This window comes from Erpetoichthys calabaricus, chromosome 18 (assembly GCF_900747795.2).
Source record: "Erpetoichthys calabaricus chromosome 18, fErpCal1.3, whole genome shotgun sequence".
NCBI classification, from domain to species: domain Eukaryota; kingdom Metazoa; phylum Chordata; class Cladistia; order Polypteriformes; family Polypteridae; genus Erpetoichthys; species Erpetoichthys calabaricus.
Window position 1 is genome coordinate 35,844,479 of NC_041411.2, and position 12,863 is coordinate 35,857,341.

The 12,863-nt window shown below is 39.8% G+C and overlaps 1 protein-coding gene across 3 annotated transcripts in view; it reads left to right on the top strand.

Annotated features, from left to right (window-relative positions):
- Positions 1–12,863, top strand: part of wu:fl23c11 (interleukin-17 receptor C) — a 63,001-nt gene that overhangs the window by 26,234 nt on the left and 23,904 nt on the right. For 2 of the 3 annotated variants that reach the window (XM_028824071.2, XM_028824073.2), the window contains exons 3-4: positions 3,181–3,202; positions 5,574–5,747. In XM_028824071.2, the coding sequence (XP_028679904.1) occupies positions 3,181–3,202; positions 5,574–5,747 (196 nt within the window). The remainder of the gene's footprint in view (positions 1–3,180; positions 3,203–5,573; positions 5,748–12,863) is intronic. The other variant, XM_051921178.1, reaches the window with a different exon arrangement.

Genomic DNA, 12,863 nt, shown 5'->3' on the forward strand with positions numbered 1-12,863 from the left:
CTACTGTACTGCACTGATGTCATGTGCCTTCCCATTGTACCTGTCTTCACCATAGCCAATCACAAAAGATGAACTGACATAGGAACAAGACTTCTTTATATTAATATATTATTATAATTATATTAAGTCATTGGTTATGTGCGTTATACTTAAAGTTTTTCACTATATTGATACTGTATGCCATTGCTGTAGCAAGTGAATTTCCATTTAGTGATATCCATCTATTCTGACCACAAGGGGGCGCCAAAGAACCCCAAACCACAGACACAGTATACCACCACACGTTATACTGTATGAATAAAATAACAGATATTTATTCCACAAAGCACCTTTTACAGACCTCTTTCCAGCAATGTGCCACAATTATACACTAAATAACCAATTCTTCCTCCTTCTCTCCTCAACTAAGTGTTTAGGCTGGACCCAGGAGTGTTTCTGGTGCCACATCATATCCTCCTAGAAACATTTCCAGGCCCTAGGAAAAGTAGGGAGGTCCTCCACTGGCAGCGCCCTCTAACGATACGTAGGAACCCTGATAGGACTGCACTTCCGCACTCCAATGCTGAAGCATCCTGACTGGGTTCCCATATGAGGACCTCTGTCATTTAGCATATGGAGGATGGAACAACTCCCGATTCATAGATATTGCTGGTCTGTCCATTTTTTCCTGCCAGCTGAACACAAAGTCATTTTTTAAGCTTTTGTCATCGCTATGGCCTCCCATCCAGGTAATGTCTATCTATCTATCTATCTATCTATCTATCTATCTATCTATCTATCTATCTATCTATCTATCTATCTATCTATCTATCTCTGACTGACTTGATAATTCTTTCAGTAGGGGACAAAAATGATGCAGTGATTTACAGGTTCAGCATTCCATTTTAAAATTTTGAGCAACATCCATCAATAAGGTGCCTCCGTGGTGTAGGAGGTAGTGCTGTGCTGCGACAACATACTGTAGTTCAGTTTCCTGCCTGGCCATTTCCTAGGTCTAATCTGCATAATCTTTGTACCTGTATACACCTCATTTAGATTTTTTAATTCCAAAGATTGGTTTCTGTCTTGCTCCTCATACTGCCTGTAATCCTATTCTAGAAAAAGTGAGCTCATAAAATGAGTGGTGGAAACCCTCAGTGAGTGGGTGCCTTGCCTAACAAGATTTTCTTGGTCTATGGGAATTTTTTTGCTGTCATTTAAAGGTCATATAAAAGGAAATGTAATAAAAGATAGATAAGAAGAAAAGGAAAAATTGCTTATTTTTTTGAGTTCAATTTGTTCACCCGCAGCATTTTATGTGGTTCAAAAAAAATTGACTTCTTCAATTTCAAATGTGATGCTACTTTTGTAGGGGTATGAACATACTGTGAATCAAACATTTTCTAGGGGTTGGCAACCGCTGCTCTTCCTGCACCCAAGGACCCCTACAGGGCTTCCCACAAAAACTGCAATTCCCATACAGTCCTGTGGAGGTCCAAACAGGAACCATACCGGAGCGATGTTGCCACCTTGTGTATTAAGGGAACTCTTGACACCAGGAGGCAGGCTCCATCTGTCGTGCTGCTATAATAGCCTCCCAGTCCAAATGTGCCTTTCATTATGCCCCACATCCCAGTTAATGCTGCAGCTTATCATTAAGAAGCTACATGAGTGCGTCTCAATTTATTTGTGTTCCCATGGCCCAACCAGTACTGTAGAGCAGTGGTCCCCAACCTTTTTGACAGCAAGGACCACTTTATTAGATGCAAATTTTTCCACGGACCGGTCGGGGGGGAGTGGGGGGGGGGGCAGTTTTATACACAATTTACAGAACATTTCTATTATTATTATTAAGTTATTAAGCAGTTCGCATACGTTTGCAACCTGAGATTTTTCTTCTTTTTTTGCATATAACAAAGACATATGCTTTGCATTTGCCATTCCTACAGATTGCACATCACAAACATTAACGCTGTTATCATTTTTTTCGTGTCTGCCGTTTCTATAGGAGGGTGACAGTGAGTTAAATTCCAATGGATGTTTTTCAAATGTTGACAAGCAATAAGCAAAAGGTATCACTGAAAACCACAGAAAACAAAAACAGCAAAAAAAAAAAAAAAAAACAGTACAAGGAAAGTTCGAAGAAAGAATTTTTTTTACAATGTTTCTGTTTGGGGATCGTTGTGCAAACGTGCACATCTGAGCTGCGACCACAGATCTAACTGCTCTGTGGATGATTCATTCAGGCATTTCAAGGTCACTTCGTTGTAATGAAAGCATCTGCTGAATGTACTTCGTAGTAACGCTATTTCTATAGACTCGTGTCATATGGGGAAACTGTCGGGACCGTAACAATACTTTGTTGTAATACTCTCTCACCTCGGTGTCTCTCCTCTCTCTGCGCCGCTGCAAAGCCCCGCCCGCCAAGTGTTCTGAAAAGTCTGAGTGAGTCTCCGTTGCCGGCAGTTCTCTCGCGGCCCGGCTGTCATACGGCTGCGGCCCGGTAGTGGGTCGTGGACCGGTGGTTGGGGACCCCTGCTGTAGAGGACCAATAAGAAGACATTGGGGTGAGGCTTTGTGTAATTTTGTTCACTGGTCATGGCTCCGCTAGACCAAGGAGAAGATACGGGGTTAGGTCATAGCACATTGATAGCCCAGTGGTTGAATCAAATCTGCAGCCATCCATTAAAGACGATGTAAGAGTGGGTCATAGTGCATTTGTGCTCACTCGGTGGCCTGCAGCCCAGTCTTTTAGGTGACCAAAAGAATAAACGGGGGCCTGTGTTCACTAGTTTACCTGCAGCTTAAGTTAGCATCATGTAGTCCAACCACAAATCATTTCCAATATGGCCTCCTGACTCAGGCGCTTTATAGCACCAGTAGTCCGTGTGTCAGCAGGTAGCCTGCAGGTCTGGGAAATGTTAAACAAGCAAGCAGGGCCTCGTTTTGTTATGATTACATGTTTATTCAGCATATGTGTGCCATTTCCATAAGATCAGGAAACTTGCTGTGCAAACATGATCAAGTTTTTTTTTCCTCTTAGTACAACATACGTTTGTTGTTTCTATTAATTTTAATTGTTTTTACAGTCTTTATGCAAAAATGAAAAAATAACAATGTAAATACAAATTTGCACACATAACTAACCTGAGTCTCTTTTTCCTCTTCTTTCCTGTCTTCACCTGACGGCTTTGCCTTCAGGGACTCAGCTGTCCAAGTGCTGGTAAGTTTTAACACTTTATTTACAATTGTAGTTCTTTAAACAGTGATATGCAAATTGAATACCATTATCAGGTATTTATTTAAGTGGTAGATTTATCCAAAGTGACTTATAAACCATAAGTGAAAGGTGCAGTTTCTTGCTTTGTTACGACAAAGATAAGTGAAATGGCTTGCACAGAGTCACAGATGGCCAAAGCAGTGGACTGCTACCCTCATTTTGTAAAGTCCAGTTACTCCATACAAGCTCTGAAAAGTGCAGGGTGGCACGCTGGGACTGCTTGTGTACCCTGGTTTACTGTAATTCCTGCCCTGGCATCCTCTACGTGTGTTAGTAGTGATTTTCCTCCCACAATAACAGAAAAAACTTAAGCTGCTGTGGTTAGCAGAGTACAGCTTCACATACAACAGAAATGGTGTCGGGCAGGTTGTGATGTCAATGTAATGGTGAGTGATTTACGCTTCTAAATGGCAATAAACTGTGAAGACAATAATCCTCCTCCCAGGATGAGTTGGGACTAGGCCAAAAACAGTGATGGAAATGCTTGATTTAAACAAAAAAATTTTAGAAATCTGTATGTAATGAACTGGAATAAACCCAAATTCTCCTCTTGAAAGGCAAGCTTGTGAAGCATTATGACTGCCATGTCAGCCTGAGTGGTGCTGCTGTCTCTCTGTTACTAGATCACACTGATAGATAGATAGTTGTATTTCTTACCTCTCACTCCAACACCATGCCTCCCTCAATGGGGAAGGGGTGAATGTTATTGGTAAAAACCTGCACCGTTATGAGAAATGTCAAGTCTGTGACTTGAAAAACAAAGCTGTGCATAAAGAACAAGCAAGCAGAAATTGTCCTTTGAACATGTAGAGATTGTCAGTACGTGACTTGGGAGTCCCAAAAGCACTTACAAAGGTTGCCCTCTAGGGGGAGAAAGACCGTCACAATCCTGACTAGATATGAAAAGGGCCTTGAAAAGTCTTTATAAAATAAAGGAATTATTTTAAACATAGGCTTAATATCCATGAAGCTCCTAAGAGCATTAAAGAACTGTAAACAAAGTCCCAGTACAGAATCCAAAGTCAAAAACAGAGCACAGGTTCAAAAATCCAGAAATCATGAAAAGCAAATAAAGCACAGCAAAAACACAAATGACGCTCCACTCCCTACCGAGTTTGAAATGAACCATCAGGAAGTATGGAAGGCCCTCCAATAAACAGGGTGGAGGGCAGTTCCTGGCAGTGATTGGCCCACAAAACACATGGGACATAATCAAACTCGGAGAATAATATACATAAAAAAGAAACATTAATACAAGTAAATGATACAAAATTAGACAAAACTCACAACTTTGAACTCCAGCCAGAGGAGAATTGCTGGCTGAAACATGACAGTCATCTTATTGCAGGTGATTGAATTGTCTCAGTCACTTTCAAGCAGACATGTGCAGAGAGCATTATAGGAAACTTTGAAGAACCACTATGGTTACAGGCTTCCTTTACCTGAATAAAATGGTCACTTTATTTTACACTTTTGGGAAGGATTGGGAAATACTGGGATTATGGGGTCAATTTATAAAGGGAAATCAGAATTATGGATGGTAACGACAGGTATTGCAGAAACAGATAATGACTGCTCAATCAGCCAACAAAATTCTGCAAAGTGGTTTTGGTTACTTGAAAGGAAATGTATAATCTGGAGGTGAACCAAGATATGGAAATAATGGCCCTGCGGTTTTCTACTTTTATCTCATCTTGCTCTTAAAGCTGCTCAATCCAATTCAGGGTAGTGGGACTGTCAGAGCCTATCTCAGCAGCACTGGACATAAGGTAGAAATCAAACCCAGACAGGGCGCCTGTCCATCTCAGGGTCTAGTCATTCACACGCCCACACTCACACTGTAATAAGGGCCAGTTTGGAATTACCCATGAGTCTTAGTGCACACCTTTAGGGATGTGGGAAGAGAAGCTGTGCAGACATGGGGTGCAGCAGGCAAGCAAGGTTTGGGATTTGAACCTGGGACACTGGATCCATGAGGTAGCAGCTCTGCTCACTATGCCTTCATGCCACCCATTTTACTTTTATCTAACGCTGAAATACATGATGAAGGTGAAAAAAGTCTGTTGAACAACAAGTTCAATGATGTATTTTGAAAGGAGATCATAGGAAAGATAATCACATATTGTTTAAAAGTAAGCGGTTGATTTAGAGATTACTGTATATCGAAAAACCACTATTGATAAGATGTTGTTGGTATTTCCTACTTGCAGTTTATCTCTGGTATTTTTTTTATTGTTACTTCTTGGTTGACTTTTACAGATTTCTTTCGTTGCTTAAAAGGAAGTAATTTAGTCAAAAATGTTTTTTATTCAAGTCACAGTTACGTCTCCTTCTGAGATCGAATTAGAACCCCCTGAACCTGACTGTAAGAGTTCTGCTCAGAGGACCATTCTCCATCCAGGCAATTTAACCATCCAGACTGCCCTGCGCTGTACGCCATCCCGTTGTGAATCTTGCCTCCGCTTGAAGTTTCACATGTACATCAAAGGTAAAGGCCCATGTTTGCTGACTGTTTCCGTTCTCTTTAGTTTCTTACCTCACTCATCTTATGTTTGGTAGATTTTATTAATGTTTTGTGCGTTTCCATTTGTGTTTTTGTGAGGTCCATGCTGCTAAAGTGGAGTTTTTATACCCAGGAAATCCACTTTTGGCCTCAGTTTCTCTCTATTTGCCTTCCTTTAAAACTTAATAATTTTATCATATTCCTGCAACACCATTTTGGATTCCTCTTGGACACCACCATTTTGTGATAGCAGTGTCAACCATTCCCTAGACACCTCTCCCAGAGTTCCATCTGAATGCACAGTGCATGTCATCATACACATGACCTATAAGTTCTAGTGTGTATGATTCAAGTGTATCTGTGTTTTTGATAAAAAATACTTTGCATGCAGTTCTCTGTGTCTTTCTGATCTCAACATTCTGACTTTCTTTTCATTCAATGGTTTCTAATTCTTGTCTCTTTCGTTTAATTCATTTCATTTCTGGCTTGGCAAAAAATCAGTTTATAATTTTGGCATCATCTCTTGCCTGTCATTTTTGACCAAGTTTCATCTTCTGGTACTATAATTAAAATCGTTTTTACTGTCTGTTGTTGAGACAGAACAATTGAGAGAGGCCTTTGCTGATGACTTAAACCGTGTTCGAAACTGAGACCTCACAAGTAATGTCCATCTCTGGGACACATTAATGGCTGTTTGTTCCCAAACGTTCTCTGATTTTGGCCAGTCTCTTGTAGTGAAGTTCTATAATCATTTTATTTTTCCTTTAAAATAAGAATATCTTAACTGAGCTTTGCTTGCGATAATGTAAAAATACAGGGCCCTGTCTATAAATACTTTTAAGAAGCTACAAACTGCTCTTATAGTGCTTCTTTATTTTCCTAGAAAATTAGTATATATACATGGTATATTTTTGCAGTCAGAACCTTACACAGTGAAGTTAAACACATTTTGCATCTGGCTGTGGTCATTCCCTGTATTGAGACTTTAACACTAGATGCACCACACATTTTGTCAGTACTATTACTGCCGAGGCAACTCCAAGTGGTGTCTGAAAGCTTTTGTTCTCACTAATGGTACATCACCTCAGCATCCGAATAGCAAACCCCCATAGCTGTACCCCAAAAACTATATATAGCCTAATACAGCATGAGTGAACGTAAAAATAAATAATTTCTTGGCACACTGCATATGTTATTTGAATATATATTCACTTTAAATGTAATGATATATTTCCAATTAAAAGCAAAAAAAAAAAACATTCCAAGGTTGTACTGCTACTGGGCAGAAAACTGGTTCATGTATTTATTGGCATTTATTAGTGAAAGCAAATGAACATGTTTCAATTATCTGGACATATAAAATAAAAACATGAAGCAGAAACAAATTTTGTTGTAGAAATAATTTAAAAATTCACAGCCGTAGTCACGAATTTCTGTGGATATGCATTGTGACGGATGGCCGGGGCCCATGCCTGGTCGGGACGCCCCTTCACCACATATACCAGGGGGACAAGGGTAGGAGACCCAGTATCTCCCTCTGGACGCTAGATGGCAGCCTCCCTGGGTTGCAACAGTGCCTCAGACCCCCCCAAGGGTTCATGGAGGTTGGTGCAGCCCTGTTGGTGTTCCTCAGTCTCTGCCAGGGGTGCTGCAGCAGGAGCTGTTGGCCCCTTTTGGGCACTGGTTTCGCCTCACCCGGAAGTGCAGTCGGAACTCGGTGATCAAGCACCTGGAGCACTTCCGGGTGGACTATAAAAGGAGCCAGCGACCACCATTCAGCGTCCAGAGTCAGGAGATGGAAAACAAAGCTTGCGGAGGAGTGGTGGTGGTGGTGGTGGAAGGAGTGATTTTGTAGTGAAAGTGCTTAGTGTACTGTGTATGGGACTGTGTTGTGGCTGGAGGGATTATGGGGAAGACGTGCCCTCCAGCTGAACAAAAATAAATAGTTTATTTGTTTTTACACATGCCTCCGTGTCAATCTGTGTCGGGTCAGGCTCAATATAGCACCTTTCTTACAGCATATATTTGTAAACAACAAGGGGCATGTAGACTTATTACAAAACCTTCTGTGACACTTTACAGAGTTTTGTTTTATTGCATGCACATGTTGTACCTTGCATTGCTTGGCTCGACCAAGAGTGAGAAGGATCCGAAGGAATGCTGTGAGCATCAGTCCAAATACTTTTTAGAGCTTAATCATAAAAAGTACAATTGTGAATCGGTTGAAAGCATGAAATAATAAATTAAGTAAAAATTAATGTTTTCTATATAAGCAGTTTACAAAATTACAACCATTCTTACATATTTAATGATAAGGCAGGCAAATGTCAAGCGGCAGCGATGGACTGATTAGAAATGTGTCCACTTCACCACTCTGCTCTCATTTTGGCAGTTTGTGAACATTAGCACTTTATTCACTTTTGCTTTGTTGTGTGTCCTCATCTGTCACTGCCTCTGGTCTTTGTTTGTGTCTGCCTCCTTGGACATCTCTTGCGTTACCTTTCACAGTCGGGTGGCAGCCCACATCCCATTTTTTTCTTACAGTTTTCTACTAAGCAGAACTCATTTTTAGGCAAGTAGTTTATTTGCCATGGACAGTTATATAAAAATAGCAGTAACGGCACACTGCACGATAACGTGCAGTGAATACACTTGACCTAAACAATTCATAGTTTTCATCCTCTTTCTCTGTACATTTAGCATTCGTTTGCTCAGAGGTTGATGCGCTTGCTGTTTCCTGAGCAGCTCTTGTTTTCTCCACCCTATTGGCCCACTTGTTCTCCTCTTTCGTCGGCATCTTTTCGCATTAAAACTGATTAAGTCAGTGTCTGTGTTGCAATTACTTAGTATGTTTTCTTTAATTTTTCACTTAAGCTGGCACTTAAGACTTCAATCTGCCTGAAGAATGATTTAAGATATGAAGAAGTAGGGGAAGTGACAGCGAAAGTGGTAGAGAATGAGAATGGCACCCACACGCATGCCCCACACGGTTAACCTGCTGGCCGCTGCCAAGAGTTGATTCTACAATAAAATAAAATAAAAATAAAAAGAAAGAATAACCTTGGAGGTCCATTATCACCCTGAAAGTGGATAATAGACGTCACATAGTATATGTGTATCAAATTGCAGGTCAATAGTTCAAACAGTTTGTGAGCTACAGGTGATTTAAAATCCTGGACAGAAAAACGGACAGCCACGGTAGCGTATTATACATAAAGATTGTCCGTGGTGACATTTCTCCCATTACTTGTGAAAAGCTCGAGTCAGATCTCTGCAGTCACAGACCGTCTTTCCCTGGTAATTGGGTGTAATCTTTCTCAAAGTGGGGAATAGTGTTTAGTATTTATTTGTTAATTACATTGGCAGCCATCTAAATTTGACGCCAGGCTTGTACTGTGTAAAAAAAAAAAAAAAAAAGCATCAATATTTCGTCAGGATAGCTGCTCATCAGTGGTTATGTTCTGCCATACTTATAACACATGATGCTGTCCTTCACAAAGTGTCTGACATAGGAGCAAAGCCGTCAGTATACCAGGTACACAACCATCTTCAGTTTGATGTGGAGAAAGGAGAACATGCAACATGGCACATTGTGGACAGAGCAAGTCATGAGTGAAAAGCATCTCTGAAGATCATAGCACATGCCAAATTGATGCTGGTGTGAGTACTTTGTATTCCAAGTTGTGTGAAAATATTGCAGTGCAAAGACACTTCATATCTGACTATGCATGCAGAAGTAAGAACAAACAAACACACATCCGCAGTCAAACCATTATGTGTGTATCTGATTCAAATGTGTGATTCTGTGTGTATGTAATTCATTACTTGCAGCATCATTTTAATATAGCTATACTTAAATCTTATTTTATTTTTTGTAGAAAGCACCATAGTCATGTCCAAGTAACTTGCTCCAGTGATCTTTTCATCTCCACAAAGAAAGCCTATGGTTCATTCTTGCATTTGCGTACATTGCCGGGTCTGCCATGTCTGTGGCAACATTGTGAATGAGCCTCCTTCTGGCACAGTATCTTTACTTGTGGCTTCATCTGTCCACAGTATGTCATGAAATGTGTTCAACTGCATGCTCCAAGTTTTGTGAAAACATTTCATTGCAATTTCAGCATGGTTTAAGCTAACTGAAATAACTGGACCAGCGACTGTTTTCAGATTTGTCCATTACTTTTCTTCATCACACGTAGTAAAACAATGTGATTATAAGTGATGATTTTTTTGTTGAGTGTTGTTTAGTTTGGAGGAGAGAGACAGCAACTCACATCTGGGTAGCATCATACAATAACTTGACAATGAATGAAGAATGTGCAAATATGTTCAAGTGCTTTTTGGAGGAGAGGAGATATTAATTGGTACCAATGTTAAATGATATTGCTTGTGGCAGTAATAGGAAAAAAAAGAAAAATATTATTAGTCACATTTTCTGAATAGAATTTTAGAGTTAAAACAATATGGGTATTTGAAGTACAGGTATTTAACAAAAAAAGTCAAGGAAGTACAGGAACATGACATGGACACTGATGAAGTAATTAAAAATTTAAAAACACAGCGCCAATTGGCATTGTTCATGGAGCTTCAAGTGCTAAATGTATTAGACAGCTTAAAGCTGATGATATTCACACAGCCAGGTACTCTGTGTACTGTATGCAGTGGTCATAGCAACAATTACTCAATGCGAGGTTATCTTGTTTACTTGTTTCTAACTGATGTTATTAGCGGTCTGTTTGTCTGGCCGTGGTTGTAAATGCTGTACTATGTGCTGCCAGGACCTGCAACATTTTCACGTATGAGCCGCTGAGCTGAAGTGCTCAATACAGTGTTTGGGTGAAACCTAGAGACAGTCTTACAATATATAAAAACAGACATTTGAGGTTGAGGTCATAATTCAGATAATATGCCATCTGGTCTACTTCAAGTCCTGAAAAGCCTGAATGGTCTATGGATGTGCACTGTAAACAGATAACATGAAGGACAGCAGTCAAAAGCCGGTACAGTCCATGTGTGACTTCTTCTGGGTTGAAGTGCTCATTGCAGTGACTGGCTATGGACATGCACAGCAGAAATAGTAAATATGACTTCCAAAAATGAACAATTTCATATGCAACAACAGTGAATGTATATTTATTTTAAATCAAGACCTCATGTGTTTATGTATTATATTCTTTTGTGCTTTTCATTCTTTATTGTATTAAATTGACTTTCCCCATAAGTGTTCTATGTATATTACATTATATATAATCATATACACATACCTATCTGTACATATCAATGGTCAAACGTTTTAGAACTCCCCCCATTTTTCCATTTTTTATTAAAAAGTAAATAGTTCAAGTCCAGTGAATAGCCAAAAATAATAGAAATGTAAGTGGTAAATTGTCAGAGGTTTTTTAAAAAAAATGAAGCTATCTAAAATAAAAAAATATATAATTTTCAGATTTACACAAAAAGGACCCTTTTCAGGGAACAAGTAATGGGTTAACAACTTACAGCTTACCTGCAGCAATGGAAGTTAACAGAACCTTGAATGTTAATGTAAACACTTCTTGTGGTTGTCCCAATGTTTTTTACAAACTCTCTGTCCTTATAAAAGTAGTGTTGGAACAAACTGTGTTACTACGCCCTCAGATGCAACATCTGGACAACATCTTGCTGTATATTTCTACCATAATCGCAAGAAAAAGGCAATTAACAAAGGAAGACAGTCAGGCCATTATAACCCTTAAAGTGAATGATGATTTTTAATGCTGAGAAACTGCAAAGAAGGCCAAGGTGTCAGTGAGTTTAGTTACCACCATCAAAAATAACCTGGAAAATGGAGGAAACGGACAGGAACCCAAAGCCACAACAGAATCCAAAGACACATTTCTGAGAGTTAGCATCTTATGTAAGCAAAGCTCACTTCTTATACTTCAATTTCAGAGTACATTGAGACACTAAACTCTATAAATTAAAAAAAAAAAAAAACTGGAAACATGGACTGTTCTAAAACTTTTAAACATTTTAGCAATGGCTTTCTAACCGCCACTCAACCTGTCAAACCTACAGCTCAAAATCTTCTGTTCACAGTTGAAAGTGACACTTACTTTGACCACTGTGCTGTTAGGCCTGCATATGTATGCGTATTGTAATAAAGACAAAAGAAACAGATAAAGAGTTGGGGCACCATAGGGACCCCAATTTAACTGGCAGCCCAAAATACAATTTGAAACGCAAGTTTTGGTCTTTTCAGACTTGAGTCTATGGTCGACTGACTCCAAAATGATGGTGGAGTCATTTTTCATTCTGGAGGACAGGAAGAGGGGATTCAGGAGGTCGGGAACTGGAAATTCCATCATTTGGACACAACTGTCAATTACTGCCTCTGCAAAGGGAGGAAGAGAAAAGGCATTAGGCAACAGCACCAACCCCTGGCTGGGAGTGTAATTACCTTTAGATGCGCCCTAAAGTTGTCTCCCAAGGGCACCAATATATATATATGCACACTATCAGTTAAACGTTTTTTCAGTTTTTATGGAAATGTTTCATACAATTAAGGCATATAACAAATAAACAAATGCAAATAAAAAAATAAGTCAAGGAATCATCAAGTATACAAAATTTTATTCAAAATTTTGATTAATCAAAGTAGCCACCTATTGCTGGTATAACAGCCAAACTGCGGTAACCCTTTTGATTCAGAATGCCAGTCACTCTGCGCAAGTCACCAACTCTTCCTCCAGCAGAAGAACCAAAGACCATCACACTTCCTCCTCCATGTTTGACAGCTAGTATCACACACTGAGGAACCATCCTTTCACCAACTCGACGACGTACAATAACCCAAATTTTGATTCATCAGTTCATAAGATTTTCTTCCAGTCTGCAGTAGTCCACAGCTGGTATTTCAAGGCCCTATCTTGTCCTTTAAGGAATGGCTCTCTTCCTGCCACTTGCCCTGTCAAACCTGCAGCACAAAGTCTCCTCTTCACAGTAGAAACTGAGGCTTGCTTTTTCGGATACTGTTAAGCTGTGCTTGAAGCTGTTGTGCTGTGAAGTGCCCATCACGCAAGCTGGTGACCCTCAGAAACTTGTCTTCTGATTGGGCTGTGA